This window comes from Scyliorhinus torazame, chromosome 15 (assembly GCF_047496885.1).
Source record: "Scyliorhinus torazame isolate Kashiwa2021f chromosome 15, sScyTor2.1, whole genome shotgun sequence".
In the NCBI taxonomy this organism is placed as follows: Eukaryota; Metazoa; Chordata; class Chondrichthyes; order Carcharhiniformes; family Scyliorhinidae; genus Scyliorhinus; species Scyliorhinus torazame.
This window is the reverse complement of record NC_092721.1, coordinates 209531424-209550133: the sequence shown is the minus strand read 5'-3', so window position 1 is coordinate 209550133 and position 18710 is coordinate 209531424. Positions and strand designations below refer to the sequence as shown.

Genomic DNA, 18710 nt, shown 5'->3' with positions numbered 1-18710 from the left:
CTGGATCCGGAAAACCTGATCCTGGACCCGGAGAACCTGATCCTGGGCCCGGAGAACCTGGAGCTGGGCCTGGAGAACCCGGAGCTGGGCCCGGAGAACCTGATCCTGGGCCCGGAGAACCTGATCCTGGGCCCGGAGAACCTGGTGCTGGGCCCGGAGAACCCGGAGCTGGGCCTGGAGAACCTGGAGCTGGGCTCGGAGAACCTGGAGCTGGGCCCGGAGAACCTGATCCTGGGCCCGGAGAACCTGATCCTGGGCCCGGAGAACCCGGTGCTGGGCCCGGAGTACCTGATCTTGGGCCCGGAGAACCCGGAGCTGGGCCCGGAGAAACTGATCCTTGGCTCGGAGAACCTGATGCTGGGCCCGGAGAACCCGGTGCTGGGCCCGGAGTACCTGATCTTGGGCCCGGAGAACCCGGAGCTGGGCCCGGAGAACCTGATCCTGGGCCTGGAGAACCCGGAGCTGGGCCCGGAGACCCCGGAGCTGGGCCCGGAGAACCTGATCCTGGGCCCGGAGATCCTGATCCTGGGCTCGGAGAACCTGATCCTGGGCCCGGAGAACCTGATCCTGGGCCCGGAGAACCCGGAGCTGGTCTCGGAGAACCTGATCCTGGGCTCGGAGAACCTGATCCTGGGCCCGGAGAACCTGATCCTGGGCCCGGAGAACCTGATCCTGGGACCGGAGAACCTGGTGCTGGACCCGGAGAACCCGGAGCTGGACCCGGAGAACCTGGAACTGGTCCCGGAGAACCCGGAGCTGGGCCCGGAGAACCTGATCCTGGGCCCGGAGAACCTGATCCTGGACCCGGAGAACCTGATCCTGGACCCGGAGACCCCGGAGCTGGGCCCGGAGAACCTGATCCTGGGCTCGGAGAACCTGATCCTGGGCCCGGAGATCCTGATCCTGGGCTCGGAGAACCCGGAGCTGGATCCGGAAAACCTGATCCTGGACCCGGAGAACCTGATCCTGGGCTCGGAGAACCTGATCCTGGGCCCGGAGAACCTGTTCCTGGGCCCGGAGAACCTGATCCTGGGCTCGGAGAACCCGGAGCTGGGCCCGGAGAACCTGATCCTGGGCCCGGAGAACCCGGAGCTGGGCCTGGAGACCCCGGAGCTGGGCCCGGAGACCCCGGAGCTGGGCCCGGAGAACCTGTTCCTGGGCTCGGAGAACCTGATCCTGGGCTCGGAGATCCCGGAGCTGGATCCGGAAAACCTGATCCTGGACCCGGAGAACCTGATCCTGGGCTCGGAGAACCTGATCCTGGGCCCGGAGAACCTGGAGCTGGGCCCGGAGACCCCGGAGCTGGGCCTGGAGAACCCGGAGCTGGGCCCGGAGACCCCGGAGCTGGGCCCGGAGACCCCGGAGCTGGGCCCGGAGAACCTGATCCTGGACCCGGAGAACCTGTTCCTGGGCCCGGAGAACCTGATCCTGGGCCCGGAAAACCTGATCCTGGGCCCGGAGAACCCGGAGCTGGGCCCGGAGTACCTGATCTTGGGCCCGGAGAACCCGGAGCTGGGCCCGGAGAACCTGATCCTGGGCCTGGAGAACCCGGAGCTGGGCCCGGAGACCCCGGAGCTGGGCCCGGAGAACCTGATCCTGGGCCCGGAGATCCTGATCCTGGGCTCGGAGAACCTGATCCTGGGCCCGGAGAACCTGATCCTGGGCCCGGAGAACCCGGAGCTGGTCTCGGAGAACCTGATCCTGGGCTCGGAGAACCTGATCCTGGGCCCGGAGAACCTGATCCTGGGCCCGGAGAACCTGATCCTGGGACCGGAGAACCTGGTGCTGGACCCGGAGAACCCGGAGCTGGACCCGGAGAACCTGGAACTGGTCCCGGAGAACCCGGAGCTGGGCCCGGAGAACCTGATCCTGGGCCCGGAGAACCCGGAGCTGGGCCTGGAGACCCCGGAGCTGGGCCCGGAGACCCCGGAGCTGGGCCCGGAGAACCTGTTCCTGGGCTCGGAGAACCTGATCCTGGGCTCGGAGATCCCGGAGCTGGATCCGGAAAACCTGATCCTGGACCCGGAGAACCTGATCCTGGGCTCGGAGAACCTGATCCTGGGCCCGGAGAACCTGGAGCTGGGCCCGGAGACCCCGGAGCTGGGCCTGGAGAACCCGGAGCTGGGCCCGGAGACCCCGGAGCTGGGCCCGGAGACCCCGGAGCTGGGCCCGGAGAACCTGATCCTGGACCCGGAGAACCTGTTCCTGGGCCCGGAGAACCTGATCCTGGGCCCGGAAAACCTGATCCTGGGCCCGGAGAACCCGGAGCTGGGCCCGGAGTACCTGATCTTGGGCCCGGAGAACCCGGAGCTGGGCCCGGAGAACCTGATCCTGGGCCTGGAGAACCCGGAGCTGGGCCCGGAGACCCCGGAGCTGGGCCCGGAGAACTTGATCCTGGGCCCGGAGATCCTGATCCTGGGCTCGGAGAACCTGATCCTGGGCCCGGAGAACCTGATCCTGGGCCCGGAGAACCCGGAGCTGGTCTCGGAGAACCTGATCCTGGGCTCGGAGAACCTGATCCTGGGCCCGGAGAACCTGATCCTGGGCCCGGAGAACCTGATCCTGGGACCGGAGAACCTGGTGCTGGACCCGGAGAACCCGGAGCTGGACCCGGAGAACCTGGAACTGGTCCCGGAGAACCCGGAGCTGGGCCCGGAGAACCTGATGCTGGGCCCGGAGAACCTGATCCTGGACCCGGAGAACCTGATCCTGGACCCGGAGAACCTGATCCTGGGCCCGGAGACCCCGGAGCTGGGCCCGGAGAACCTGATCCTGGGCTCGGAGAACCTGATCCTGGGCCCGGAGATCCTGATCCTGGGCTCGGAGAACCCGGAGCTGGATCCGGAAAACCTGATCCTGGACCCGGAGAACCTGATCCTGGGCTCGGAGAACCTGATCCTGGGCCCGGAGAACCTGTTCCTGGGCCCGGAGAACCTGATCCTGGGCTCGGAGAACCCGGAGCTGGGCCCGGAGAACCTGATCCTGGGCCCGGAGAACCCGGAGCTGGGCCTGGAGAACCTGATCCTGGGCCCGGAGAACCCGGAGCTGGGCTTGGAGACCCCGGAGCTGGGCCCGGAGACCCCGGAGCTGGGCCCGGAGAACCTGTTCCTGGGCTAGGAGAACCTGATCCTGGGCTCGGAGAACCCGGAGCTGGATCCGGAAAACCTGATCCTGGACCCGGAGAACCTGATCCTGGGCTCGGAGAACCTGATCCTGGGCCCGGAGAACCTGGAGCTGGGCCCGGAGACCCCGGAGCTGGGCCTGGAGAACCCGGAGCTGGGCCCGGAGACCCCGGAGCTGGGCCCGGAGACCCCGGAGCTGGGCCCGGAGAACCTGATCCTGGACCCGGAGAACCTGTTCCTGGGCCCGGAGAACCTGATCCTGGGCCCGGAAAACCTGATCCTGGGCTCGGAGAACCCGGAGCTGGGCCCGGAGACCCCGGAGCTGGGCCCGGAGACCCCGGAGCTGGGCCCGGAGAACCTGATCCTGGACCCGGAGAACCTGATCCTGGGCCCGGAGAACCCGGAGCTGGGCCCGGAGAACCTGATCCTGGGCCCGGAGAAACTGATCCTGGGCTCGGAGAACCTGTTCCTGGGCCCGGAGAACCTGATCCTGGGCTCGGAGAACCCGGAGCTGGGCCCGGAGAACCTGATCCTGGGCCCGGAGAACCTGTTCCTGGGCTCGGAGAACCTGATCCTGGGCTCGGAGAACCCGGAGCTGGGCCTGGAGACCCCGGAGCTGGGCCCGGAGAACCTGTTCCTGGGCTCGGAGAACCTGATCCTGGGCCCGGAGATCCTGATCCTGGGCTCGGAGAACCTGATCCTGGGCTCGGAGAACCCGGAGCTGGATCCGGAAAACCTGATCCTGGACCCGGAGAACCTGATCCTGGGCTCGGAGAACCTGATCCTGGGCCCGGAGAACCTGGAGCTGGGCCCGGAGACCCCGGAGCTGGGCCTGGAGAACCCGGAGCTGGGCCCGGAGACCCCGGAGCTGGGCCCGGAGACCCCGGAGCTGGGCCCGGAGAACCTGATCCTGGACCCGGAGAACCTGTTCCTGGGCTCGGAGAACCTGATCCTGGGACCGGAGAACCTGGTGCTGGGCCCGGAGAACCCGGAGCTGGGCTCGGAGAACCCGGAGCTGGGCCCGGAGAACCCGGAACTGGGCCCGGAGAACCCGGAGCTGGGCCCGGAGAACCCGGAACTGGGCCCGGAGAACCTGATCCTGGACCCGCTATGTTGATGTAAATGGCTCATTCCTTTGGCATCGTCTCGCTGGCACAGGGGCAGATCACCGAACCCGAGACTAGCACGGGGCAGAACCATAATGGCCGGTTCGGCGCCCTGCGCATACATGGCTTTCGGCCGGCCGCCCAGTTCTCCACCCGATCAGAATCTGCGTTGTCAGCGTGACAGGGCGGAGAATCCCGTCCAATGTGGTTTCTTTCGGCTTGGGGAAATGAGGGATTCGCTGGGTGGAGCTCAGAACGGCAGAGAGGCCGTCAGAAGCATTGAGAGAGCGAGGTGCTGAATTCTGATCCACAATTCTTTCCAAGTCATCCAGTTAAAAAAAAGAGTCAGAATATTTTGAAGCACAGCAGTCTCGCTGAAGACAAGGAAGACCATAAGACAGGAGCAGAATTAGGCCACTCGGCCCATCGAGTCTGCTCCGCCATTCAATCATGGCTGATATTTTCTCATCCCCATTCTCCTGCCTTCTCCCCATAACCCTGATCCCCTTATTGATCAAGAACCTGTCTACCTCTGTCTGAAAGACACTCAGCGAATTGGCCTCCACAGCCTTCTGCGGTAAAGAGTTCCACAGATTCACCACCCTCTGGCTGAAGAAATTCCTCCTCATCTGTTTGAAAGGATCGACCCTTCAGTCTGAGATTGTGTCCTCTGGTTCTAGTTTTTCCTACAAGTGGAAACATCCTCTCCACGTCCACTCTATCCAGGCCTCGCAGTATCCTGTAAGTTTCAATCAGATCCCCCCTCATCCTTCTAAACTCCAACGAGTACAGACCCAGAATCCTCGACCGTTCCAGACATCATTCTTGTGAACCTCCTCTGGACCGTTTCCAAGGCCAGCACATCCTTCCTTAGATACGGGGCCCAAAACTGCTCACAATACTCCAATTGGGGTCTGACCAGAGCCTTATACAGCCCCAGAAGTACATCCCTGGACTTGTATTCTAGCCCTCTCGACATGAATGCAGACAATGCATTTGCCTTTCTAACTGCCGACAGGAAATCAAATGAAATCATCAAATCAAAATCAACCTGCCGTTAGAGGCTGAAGCAACCCAGTTGAAAGAGCAATTTGAAGATATTCAGCTAAAATCTGAAGAGGTTCCAATTGGAGCCAAATCTGCTTTGTACAGCAGGTATTATTCTATTGTCCAGCAGGTAGTATTCTATTGTACAGCAGGTATTATTCTATTGTACAGCAGGTATTATTCTATCTGCTTTGTACAGCAGGTAGTATTCTATTGTACAGCAGGTATTATTCTATTGTACAGCAGGTATTATTCTATTGTACAGCAGGTATTATTCTATCTGCTTTGTACAGCAGGTAGTATTCTATTGTACAGCAGGTATTATTCTATTGTACAGCAGGTAGTATTCTATTGTACAGCAGGTATTATTCTATTGTACAGCAGGTATTATTCTATTGTACAGCAGGTGGTATTCTATTGTACAGCAGGTATTATTCTATTGTACAGCAGGTATTATTCTATTGTACAGCAGGTAGTATTCTATTGTACAGCACGTAGTATTCTATTGTACAGCAGGTATTATTCTATTGTACAGCAGGTATTATTCTATCTGCTTTGTACAGCAGGTAGTATTCTATTGTACAGCAGGTATTATTCTATTGTACAGCAGGTCGTATTCTATTGTACAGCAGGTATTATTCTATTGTACAGCAGGTAGTATTCTATCTGCTTTGTACAGCAGGTATTATTCCATTGTACAGCAGGTATTATTCTATTGTACAGCAGGTATTATTCTATTGTACAGCAGGTATTATTCTATTGTACAGCAGGTAGTATTCTATTGTACAGCAGGTATTATTCTATTGTACAGCAGGTATTATTCTATTGTACAGCAGGTATTATTCTATCTGCTTTGTACAGCAGGTATTATTCTATCTGCTTTGTACAGCAGGTATTATTCTATCTGCTTTGTACAGCAGGTATTATTCTATCTGCTTTGTACAGCAGGTATTATTCTATTGTACAGCAGGTATTATTCTATCTGCTTTGTACAGCAGGTATTATTCTATCTGCTTTGTACAGCAGGTATTATTCTATCTGCTTTGTACAGCAGGTATTATTCTATCTGCTTTGTACAGCAGGTATTATTCTATTGTACAGCAGGTATTATTCTATCTGCTTTGTACAGCAGGTATTATTCTATTGTACAGCAGGTATTATTCTATCTGCTTTGTACAGCAGGTATTATTCTATTGTACAGCAGGTATTATTCTATCTGCTTTGTACAGCAGGTATTATTCTATCTGCTTTGTACGGCAGGTATTATTCTATTGTACAGCAGGTATTATTCTATTGTACAGGTATTATTCTATTGTACAGCAGATATTATTCTATCTGCTTTGTACAGCAGGTAGTATTTTATTGTACAGCAGGTATTATTCTATTGTACAGCAGGTAGTATTCTATTGTACAGCAGGTATTATTCTATTGTACAGCAGGTATTATTCTATTGTACAGCAGGTATTATTCTATTGTACAGCAGGTATTATTCTATCTGCTTTGTACAGCAGGTAGTATTTTATTGTACAGCAGGTATTATTCTATTGTACAGCAGGTAGTATTCTATCTGCTTTGTACAGCAGGTATTATTCTATTGTACAGCAGGTATTATTCTATTGTACAGCAGGTATTATTCTATTGTACAGCAGGTATTATTCTATCTGCTTTGTACAGCAGGTATTATTCTATCTGCTTTGTACAGCAGGTATTATTCTATTGTACAGCAGGTATTATTCTATTGTACAGCAGGTATTATTCTATTGTACAGCAGGTATTATTCTATTGTACAGCAGGTATTATTCTATTGTACAGCAGGTATTATTCTATCTGCTTTGTACAGCAGGTATTATTCTATCTGCTTTGTACAGCAGGTATTATTCTATCTGCTTTGTACAGCAGGTATTATTCTATTGTACAGCAGGTATTATTCTATTGTACAGCAGGTATTATTCTATCTGCTTTGTACAGCAGGTATTATTCTATCTGCTTTGTACAGCAGGTATTATTCTATTGTACAGCAGGTAGTATTCTATTGTACAGCAGGTAGTATTCTATTGTACAGCAGGTAGTATTCTATTGTACAGCAGGTATTATTCTATCTGCTTTGTACAGCAGGTAGTATTCTATTGTACAGCAGGTATTATTCTATTGTACAGCAGGTAGTATTATACCTGCTTTGTACAGCAGGTATTATTCTATTGTACAGCAGGTATTATTCTATTGTACAGCAGGTATTATTCTATTGTACAGCAGGTATTATTCTATCTGCTTTGTACAGCAGGTATTATTCTATCTGCTTTGTACAGCAGGTATTATTCTATCTGCTTTGTACAGCAGGTATTATTCTATTGTACAGCAGGTATTATTCTATTGTACAGCAGGTATTATTCTATCTACTTTGTACAGCAGGTATTATTCTATCTGCTTTGTACAGCAGGTATTATTCTATTGTACAGCAGGTAGTATTCTATTGTACAGCAGGTATTATTCTATTGTGCAGCAGGTATTATTCTATTGTACAGCAGGTATTATTCTATCTGCTTTGTACAGCAGGTATTATTCTATTGTACAGCAGGTATTATTCTATCTGCTTTGTACAGCAGGTATTATTCTATTGTACAGCAGGTATTATTCTATCTGCTTTGTACAGCAGGTATTATTCTATTGTACAGCAGGTAGTATTCTATTGTACAGCAGGTATTATTCTATTGTGCAGCAGGTATTATTCTATTGTACAGCAGGTATTATTCTATCTGCTTTGTACAGCAGGTATTATTCTATTGTACAGCAGGTATTATTCTATCTGCTTTGTACAGCAGGTATTATTCTATTGTACAGCAGGTAGTATTCTATTGTACAGCAGGTATTATTCTATTGTACAGCAGGTATTATTCTATTGTACAGCAGGTATTATTCTATTGTACAGCAGGTATTATTCTATTCCCTGCTGTGGACTGGATTGAGAGCTGTCTGTTTATGTTCTTGTTGTTTAATGGGAAATTGTTTAGATGTATTCAAGGGGTAATTGTATAGATGTGTTTAAGGGGTAATTGTATAGATGTGTTTAAGGGTAATTGTATAGATGTGTTTAAGGGTAATTGTATAAATGTGTTTAAGGGTAATTGTATAGATGTGTTTAAGGGGTAATTGTACAGATATGTTTAAGGGTAATTGTACAGATGTGTTTAAGGGGTAATTGTATAGATGTGTTTAAGGATAATTGTATAGATGTGTTTAAGGGTAATTGTATAAATGTGTTTAAGGGTAATTGTATAGATGTGTTTAAGGGTAATTGTATAGATGTGTTTAAGGGTAATTGTACAGATGTGTTTAAGGGTAATTGTATAGATGTGTTTAAGGGGTAATTGTATAGATGTGTTTAAGGGTAATTGTATAGATGTGTTTAAGGGTAATTGTATAAATGTGTTTAAGGGTAATTGTATAGATGTGTTTAAGGGGTAATTGTACAGATATGTTTAAGGGTAATTGTACAGATGTGTTTAAGGGTAATTGTATAGATGTGTTTAAGGGGTAATTGTATAGATGTGTTTAAGGATAATTGTATAGATGTGTTTAAGGGTAATTGTATAAATGTGTTTAAGGGTAATTGTATAGATGTGTTTAAGGGTAATTGTATAGATGTGTTTAAGGGTAATTGTACAGATGTGTTTAAGGGTAATTGTATAGATGTGTTTAAGGGGTAATTGTATAGATGTGTTTAAGGGTAATTGTACAGATGTGTTTAAGGGTAATTGTATAGATGTGTTTCAGGGGTAATTGTATAGATGTGTTGAAGGATAATTGTATAGATGTGTTTAAGGGGTAATTGTATAGATGTGTTTAAGGGGTAATTGTACAGATGTGTTTAAGGGTAATTGTACAGATGTGTTTTAGGGGTAATTGTCAGGGTAATTGTCAGCTGATCGTTTCAGATGTGAAGTTAAAAGTTTAATATTGTATTCATAATAAAGTTTTGTTTTAGAAATACCAAGGCCTATTTTTCATCATTCTCTCCGCACAGTCTTAAACTAAAGTATTGGGGTTTTGGTCCAGTATCTTCGCCACTGTTGGCGTCTGGTCTGGGATGGTAATACCTTGGGGTCATTCCCTGGGGCTTTGGGGTCATTCCCTGGTGCCTTGGGGTCATTCCCGGGTGCCTTGGGGTCATTCCCTGGTGCCTTGGGGTCATTCCCTGGTGCCTTGGGGTCATTCCCTGGGGCTTTGGGGTCATTCCCTGGTGCCTTTCTCACTCTCCTTGTGTACGTTTTCTCACAGTCAAATATTTCCCACTTCCTCTCTCAATCCTCTTGGTTCCTTCGATCCTGTCTAATTGGGACTTACCCAATTTTAGCACAGTGGGCTAAACAGCTGGCTTGTACAAAGAACAAAGAAATGTACAGCACAGGAACAGGCCCTTCAGCCCTCCAAGCCCGTGCCGACCATGCTGCCCGTCTAAACTACAATCTTCTACACTTCCTGGGTCCGAATCCCTCTATTCCCATCCTATTCATGTATTTGTCAAGATGCCCCTTAAACGTCATTATCGTCCCTGCTTCCACCACCTCCTCCGGTAGCGAGTTCCAGGCACCCACTACCCTCTGTGTAAAAAACTTGCCTCGTACATCTACTCTAAACCTTGCCCCTCTCACCTTAAACCTATGACCCCTAGTAATTGACCCCTTTACCCTGGGGAAAAGCCTCTGACTATCCACTCTGTCTATGCCCCTCATATATTTGTAGACCTCTATCAGGTCGCCCCTCAACCTCCGTCATTCCAGTGAGAACAAACCGAGTTTATTCAACCTCTCCTCATAGCTAATGCCCTCCATACCAGGCAACATTCTGGTAAATCTCTTCTGCACCCTCTCTAAAGCCTCCACATCCTTCTGGTAGTGTGGCGACCAGAATTGAACACTATACTCCAAGTGTGGCCTAACTGAGGTTCTATACAGCTGCAACATGACTTGCCAATTCTTATACTCAATGCCCCGGCCAATGAAGTCAAGCATGCCGTATGCCTTCTTGACTACCTTCCCCACCTGTGTTGCCCCTTTCAGTGACCTGTGGACCTGTACACTTAGATCTCTCTGACTGTCAATACTCTTGAGGGTTCTACCATTCACTGTATATTCCCTACCTGAATTAGACCTTCCAAAATGCATTACCTCACATTTGTCCGGATTAAACTTCATCTGCCATCTCTCCGCCCAAGTCTCCAGACAATCTAAATCCTGCTGTATCCTCAGACAGTCCTCATCGCTATCCGCAATTCCACCAACCTTTGTGTCGTCTGCAAACTTACTAATCAGACCAGTTACATTTTCCTCCAAATCATTTATATATACTACAAACAGCAAAGATCCAAGCACTGATCCCTGCGGAACACCACTGGTCACAGACCTCCAATTAGACCTATGACCTCTATGACCTAGCCAGTTCTGTATCCATCTTGCCAGCTCACCTCTGATCCCGTGTGACTTCACCTTTTGTACCAGTCTGCCATGAGGGACCTTGTCAAAGGCCTTACTGAAGTCCATATAGACAACATCCACTGCCCTACCTGCATCAATCATCTTTGTGACCTCCTCAAAAAACTCTATCAAGTTCGTGAGACACAACCTCCCCTTCACAAAACCGTGCTGCCTCTCGCTAATACGTCCATTTGCTTCCAAATGGGAGTAGATCCTGTCTTGAAGAATTTTCTCCAGTAATTTCCCTACCACTGATGTAAGGCTCACCGGCCTGTAGTTCCCTGGATTATCCTTGCTACCCTTCTTAAACAAAGTAACAACATTGGCTATTCTCCAGTCCTCCGGGACATCACCTGAAAACAGTGAGGATCTGTAATGCAGAACAAGGCAGCAGCGCGGGTTCAATTCCCGTACCAGCCTGCCCGAACAGGCGCCGGAATGTGGTGACTAGGGGCTTTTCATTCATGACTTGGATGAGGGAGTTGAAGGGTGGGTCAGTAAATTTGCAGACGAAACGAAGATTGGTGGAGTTGTGGATAGTGAGGAGGGCTGTTGTTGGCTGCAAAGAGACATAGATAGGATGCAGAGCTGGGCTGAGAAGTGGCAGATGGAGTTTAACCCTGAAAAGTGTGAGGTTGTCCATTTTGGAAGGACAAATATGAATGCGGAATACAGGGTTAACGATAGGGTTCTTGGCAATGTGGAGGAGCAGAGAGATCTTGGGGTCTATGTTCATAGATCTTTGAAAATTGCCATTCAAGTGGATAGAGCTGTGAAGAAGGCCTATGGTGTGCTAGCGTTCATTAGCAGAGGGATTGAATTTAAGAGCCGTGAGGTGATGATGCAGCTGTACTAAACCTTGGTAAGGCCACATTTGGAGTACTGTGTACAGTTCTGGTCGCCTCATTTTAGGAAGGACGTGGAAGCTTTGGAAAAGGTGCAAAGGAGATTTACCAGGATGTTGCCTGGAATGGAGAGTAGGTCTTACGAGGAAAGATTGAGGGTGCTAGGCCTTTTCTCATTAAAACGGAGAAGGATGAGGGGCGACTTGATAGAGGTTTATAAGATGATCAGGGGAATAGATAGAATAGACAGTCAGAGACTTTTTCCCCGGGTGGAACAAATCATTACAAGGGGACATAAATTTAAGGTGAAAGGTGGAAGATATAGGGGGGATGTCAGAGGTAGGTTCTTTACCCAGAGAGTAGTGGGGGCATGGAATGCACTGCCTGTGGAAGTAGTTGAGTCGGAAACATTAGGGACCTTCAAGCGGCTATTGGATAGGTACATGGATTACGGTAGAATGATGGGGTGTAGATTAATTTGTTCTTAATCTAGGACAAAAGTTCGGCACAACATCGTGGGCCGAAGGGCCTGTTCTGTGCTGTATTTTCTATGTTCTATGTTTTCACAGTAACTTCATTGAAGGCTACTTGTGACAATAAGCAATTATTATTATTATTATTGGAGCTCACCCCCGTCCACCCCCTGCTACTCCCACCCCCCCCATCCAGTGCTGCTTGATACCTGCGGGATGGAAGCTCACCTTTCGACCAGACGGCATGCTCCTCTTCCCGCTCCACAGCAGCCAGCTTCTCCGCTTTGCAGCATTCCGGGATCAAGGATAGAAACTTGTCGGCTGTCTTCCCATAGAAATCCTGATCCTTGACGGCACGCCGCTGACTAAGCATTACGTGATTGCATGGGATCAGATACCTGCCAGAATGGTGGAGAGGGCAGAAGGGTAAGTACGAGATTGACAAACCCCTTCTCGGTCACACAGGCTCCATCAGAGAGTCACATGGTCATTGACATCAACTCAATACCACCCACATTTCTACAACTCTGGCACATCTCTCATGCACATGACCTGAACCCGACTGAGTTTACAAAACCCAGCAGAGAGCTGCTCACATTATTCAGGTGCATTGCAGCCTCTGAATTGGAATCCAGCACCATTGATGGAGGCATTCAGCCCATCGTGACTGTCCTGGCAATTGAAAGACACTTCCAATCAAATCATCCATTTCCAGAATTCCCCATTGTCTCACAATTCCTTACTTCTTCAAACATTGATCAAATTCACTGCTGCAATTTACCAGAGACCCTGTCTCCTCCGCACTCTTACCTAGTGATTCCAGACCTCGTCACTCACTGCGTGATAACCATTTCCCTTGTGTCACCTCTGCATCTTAAAACCAGTGACCTTTCAGCCACTGCAAACTGTTTTCCCTGATTTACCCCACCCGGGTTTAAAACAGCTCTCTCAAATCTCCCCTTACCCTTCTCTGCTCCCAGGAGAATAATTCCAGCTTCTTCAGCCACTCCGTGTAACTGAAGCTTGTCACCTCAAACCATTCTAGTAAATCTCCTCCATATCTTCTCCAAACACCTTCACTTCTAACCTAAAGTGTAGGACCCAGAATTAGAGACAAGACTTAAACTCAGACAAACTCTTTAGTTGCACACCAGTCTGACCTGGAAGTTGAGCCTGACAAGACAGAAGTGTACTGGACCCTGCTCCTGAAAGGATGGCCCTCCAAAGGTCTCTGCACAACAACTAAGTAAGTGACCTGTTTTATTAACTTTATTTAATAATAATATTAATAATCTTTTATTGTCACTCGTATGAAGTTACTACAAAAAGCCCCTAGTCGCCACATTCCGGTGCCTGTTCGGGTAAGCCGATACGGGAATTGAACCTGCTCTGCTGACATTGTCATTTAGAAGTGTCATTTGAATTGTAAAGGGTTCATTAATTGGAATTCGTGGCGGGTGTAGATATTATGGGCGAAATTCTCCGGAAATGGCGCGATGTCCGCCGACTGGCACCCAAAACGGCGCAAATCAGACGGGCATCGCGCCGCCCCAAAGGTGCGGAATGCTCCGCACCTTTGGGGGCCGAGCCCCAGCATTGAGGGGCTAGATCGGCGCCGGACGAATTTCCGCCCCGCCAGCTGGCGGAAAAGGCCTTTGGTGCCCCGCCAGCTGGCGCGGAAATGACATCTCCGGGCGGCGCATGCGCGGGAGCGTCAGCGGCCGCTGACAGCTTCCCACGCATGCGCAGTGGAGGGAGTCTCTTCCACCTCCGCCATGGCGGAGGGGGAAGGGAAAGAGTGCCCCCACGGCACAGGCCCGCCCGCGGATCGGTGGGCCCCGATCGCAGGCCAGGCCACCGTGGGGGCACCCCCCGGGGCCAGATCGCCCCGCGCCCCCCCCCAGGACCCCGGAGCCCGCCCGCGCTGCCTTGTCCCGCCGGTAAGGTAGGTGGTTTAATCCACGCCGGCGGGACAGGCATTTTAGCGGCGGGACTTCGGCCCATCTGGGCCGGAGAATCGAGCGGGGGGGCCCGCCAACCGGCGCGGCGCGATTCCCGCCCCCACCGAATCTCTGGTGCCGGAGACTTCGGCAACCAGCGGGGGCGGGATTCACACCAGCCCCCGGCGATTCTCCGACCCAGCGGGGGGTCGGAGAATCTCGCCCCTTGTTCAAGTATTTTTCTTACATTTAAAAACTTTTTAAACTGATAGTTATAAAGCTATTTCTTTGATGTTAATGTGGTTAAATCTGTGTTTAAATTAAAGTTAATTTTGGTCAGAGTCATCGCTCCCGAGGTGAAGTATCCTTTCCTCACAGTTTTATAAATAGAAGAATTGTTTGGCGTTTTGTATCCCAACAGAAATTGGGGTCTGGTTAGTCTCCTAACAACATTGTAATGTGGGGAGCATTTTGGGAATAGTGAGCACATTGTAATGTGGGGAGCATTTTGGGAATAGTGAGTACATTGGAATGTGGGGAGCATTTTGGGAAGAGTGAGCACATTGTAATGTGGGGAGCATTTTGGGAATAGTGAGTACATTGGAATGTGGGGAGCATTTTGGGAAGAGTGAGCACATTGTAAGTATACCATCCAAATAGAAAGGGTAAGAAGTGCAAAATGAGAAGAACAGTTGAGATTAGGGTAGTGTGTAGAAATAAGAGTTGGCTGGGCTCACATGGATGGAAACATTGCTGGACAACAGTGGAATGATATTAAAGAGATTTCAAAGTGAGGGAATATGTAGATTCACCATCTACAGGGGCAGGATTTGAACCCAGGTCCCCAGAGCATGGCGCTGGATGTCTGGTTTACTAAGCCAGTGACCACGACGTCACCGTCTCCGTGTAGGTGTTCCCAGTAGGTCAGTGTCCTATCCAATGTCACCCAAGGTATGTTGAGGGTGGGATGAGGGGCTGAAATGGCCACGTAAGAGCCTCAAAAGGCCCAGGAGCAGAGAGGCCGCCCTATGCCTCCACCACACATCCTGGTAAAATGGGAGACAGATCAGGAGCAGTTGGGTAGGTGGCAGGTAGACCAGACACTGCCACTTCAATCTTCTCAACACCAAATCACAATACCACACATAGAACCTGACAGGACAGAAGCACTGGTCCTGACAGGACAGAAGCATTGGTCCAAGGGCTGAGAACCAGTGCTCCATTTTGGAAAGAATACTGGAAAAACTGAAGGAAAGAAAGAGGAAATAAGTTAAGAGCAGGATAGACAAAACCAAGAGTGTATTCGGAAAACAAGGAACACAGATTTAAGGTTTTGTGCAAGAGATGAAGATGGGTCGTGAGGAAGAACATTTTTACATAGCGAGTGGTGGTGACCTGGAACTCGCTGCCATGGGGATAGAGAAAGCGGAGATCAGAAAAGATTTGGAAAGAAAACTGGATGGGAACTTGAGGGATAGAAACTTTTAACGTTATGGGTTAGAGCAGGGGAATGGGACGGACTGGATTGCTCTTCAAAGTGCCAGCGTGGTCTTCACACCCACCCAACTCACCCCAAGCTCCCACCCACCCAGCCCCCTCACTCCCAGCCCCCTCACTCCCAGCCCCCTCACTCCCAGCCCCCTCACTCCCAGCCCCCTCACTCCCAGCCCACTCACTCCCAGCCTCCCAGCCCCCTCACTCCCAGCCCCCTCACTCCCAGCCTCCCGGCCGCCTCACTCCCAGCCTCCCAGCCCCCTCACTCCCAGCCTCCCAGCCCCCTCACTCCCAGCCTCCCAGCCCCCTCACTCCCAGTCCCCTCACTCCCAGCCCCCTCACCCAGCCCCCTCACCCAGCCCCCTCACTCCCAGCCCCCTCACTCCCAGCCCCCTCACTCCCAGCCCCCTCACTCCCAGCCTCCCAGCCCCCTCACTCCCAGCCCCCTCACTCCCAGCCTCCCGGCCCCCTCACTCCCAGCCTCCCAGCCCCCTCACTCCCAGCCCCCTCACTCCCAGCCCCCTCACTCCCAGCCCCCTCACTCCCAGCCCCCTCACTCCCAGCCCCCTCACTCCCAGCCTCCCAGCCCCCTCACTCCCAGCCCCCTCACTCCCAGCCTCCCGGCCCCCTCACTCCCAGCCTCCCGGCCCCCTCACTCCCAGCCTCCCAGCCCCCTCACTCCCAGCCTCCCAGCCCCCTCACTCCCAGCCCCCTCACTCCCAGCCCCCTCACTCCCAGTCCCCTCACTCCCAGTCCCCTCACTCCCAGCCCCCTCACCCAGCCCCCTCACCCAGCCCCCTCACTCCCAGCCCCCTCACTCCCAGCCCCCTCACTCCCAGCCCCCTCACTCCCAGTCCCCTCACTCCCAGTCCCCTCACTCCAAGCCCCCTCACTCCCAGCCCCCTCACTCCCAGCCTCCCAGCCCCCTCACTCCCAGCCCCCTCACTCCCAGCCCCGTCACTCCCAGACCCCTCACTCCCACCCTCCCAGCCCCCTCACACCCAGCCCCCTCACTCCCAGCCCCCTCACTCCCAGCCCCCTCACTCCCAGCCCCCTCACTCCCAGCCCCCTCACTCCCAGCCTCCCAGCCCCCTCACTCCCAGCCTCCCAGCCCCCTCACTCCCAGCCCCCTCACTCCCAGCCCCCTCACTCCCAGTCCCCTCACTCCCAGTCCCCTCACTCCCAGCCCCCTCACCCAGCCCCCTCACCCAGCCCCCTCACTCCCAGCCCCCTCACTCCCAGCCCCCTCACTCCCAGCCCCCTCACTCCCAGTCCCCTCACTCCAAGCCCCCTCACTCCCAGCCCCCTCACTCCCAGCCTCCCAGCCCCCTCACTCCCAGCCCCCTCACTCCCAGCCCCGTCACTCCCAGACCCCTCACTCCCACCCTCCCAGCCCCCTCACACCCAGCCCCCTCACTCCCAGCCCCCTCACTCCCAGCCCCCTCACTCCCAGCCCCCTCACTCCCAGCCCCCTCACTCCCAGCCCCCTCACTCCCAGCCCCCTCACTCCCAGCCCCCTCACTCCCAGCCCCCTCACTCCCAGTCCCCTCACTCCCAGCCCCCTCACTGAAAGAAAACTGGATAGGAACTTGAGGGATAGAAACTTTTAACGTTATGAGTTAGAGCAGGGGAATGGGACGGACTGGATTGCTCTTCAAAGTGCCAGCGTGGTCTTCACACCCACCCAACTCACCCCAAGCTCCCACCCACCCAGCCCCCTCACTCCCAGCCCCCTCACTCCCAGCCCCCTCACTCCCAACCCCTTCACTCCCAACCCCTTCACTCCCAACCCCCTCACTCCCAGCCCCCTCACTCCCAGCCCCCTCACTCCCAGCCCCCTCACTCCCAGCCTCCCAGCCCCCTCGCTCCCAGCCCCCTCACTCCCAGCCCCCTCACTCCCAGCCCCCTCACTCCCAGCCCCCTCACTCCCAGCCCCCTCACTCCCAGCCCCCTCACTCCCACCCTCCCAGCCCCCTCACTCCCAGCCCCCTCACTCGTAGCCCCCTCACTCCCAGCCGCCTCAATCCCAGCCCCCTCACTCCCAGCCCCCTCAATCCCAGCCCCCTCACTCCCAGCCTCCCAGCCCCCTCACTCCCAGCCTCCCAGCCCCCTCACTCCCAGCCCCCTCACTCCCACCCTCCCAGCCCCCTCACTCCCAGCCCCCTCACTCCCAGCCCCCTCACTCCCAGCCCCCTCACTCCCAGCCCCCTCACTCCCAGCCTCCCAGCCCCCTCACTCCCAGCCCCCTCACTCCCAGCCCCCTCACTCCCAGCCCCCTCACTCCCAGCCCCCTCACTCCCAGCCCCCTCACTCCCAGCCCCCTCACTCCCAGCCCCCTCACTCCCAGCCCCCTCACTCCCAGCCCCCTCACTCCCAGCCCCCTCACTCCCAGCCCAGCCCCCTCACTCCCAGCCCAGCCCCCTCACTCCCAGCCCAGCCCCCTCACTCCCAGCCCAGCCCCCTCACTCCCAGCCCCCTCACTCCCAGCCCCCTCACTCCCAGCCCCCTCACTCCCAGCCCCCTCACTCCCAGCCCCCTCACTCCCAGCCCCCTCACTCCCAGCCCCCTCACTCCCAGCCCCCTCACTCCCAGTCCCCTCACTCCCAGCCCTCTCGCTCCCAGCCCAACCTCCCAGCCAACCCTCATGCCATGCCCCCCACCTGCCATCACAGCCTCACTCCTCGGCACAACCCCACCATGCCATAAGATCATAAGACACAGGAGCAGAATTAGGCCACTCGGCCCATCGAGTCTGCTCCGCCATTCAGTCAGGGCTGGTATTTTCTCATCCCCATTCTCCTGCCTTCTCCCCTTAACCTGATCCCATTTGCCCATCCTAACCTTCTCCCAGGGACAGAGTCAGATTCTCGCTGTCTGTGTTCTGAGACCCACACCGCCAGTTACCTGAGGACAAGTTGCAACATGATGTCTTCACAGCTGAGAGTCAGAAGCGTCCTGAAGAGGCTGAGGGACACCATACAGAGCTGGGGAAACGGCACAAATACACATCTGTCACAAGACAGGAAGCAAGACTCACCCTCACTGCCAGCCCCCTCACTCCCAGACCCTCACTCCCAGACCCTCACTCCCAGACCCTCACTCCCAGACCCTCACTCCCAGACCCTCACTCCCAGACCCTCACTGCCAGACCCTCACTCCCAGACCCTCACTCCCAGACCCTCACTCCCAGACCCTCACTCCCAGACCCTCAC

General features: G+C 53.4%; 1 protein-coding gene across 7 annotated transcripts in view; it reads right to left on the bottom strand.

Moving 5' to 3' along the window:
- The window catches only part of fhip1b (FHF complex subunit HOOK interacting protein 1B), a 276462-nt gene that overhangs the window by 111805 nt on the left and 145947 nt on the right, over positions 1-18710 (bottom strand). For all 7 annotated transcript variants that reach the window (XR_011935254.1, XM_072477543.1, XM_072477544.1 and 4 more), the window contains exons 7-8: positions 18403-18482; positions 12293-12462 (exon numbers count right to left, since the gene is read on the bottom strand). Coding sequence is in view for 6 of the 7 variants with exons in the window: in XM_072477543.1 (XP_072333644.1) it covers positions 12293-12462; positions 18403-18482 (250 nt within the window). In the remaining variant the exon portion in view is untranslated. The remainder of the gene's footprint in view (positions 1-12292; positions 12463-18402; positions 18483-18710) is intronic.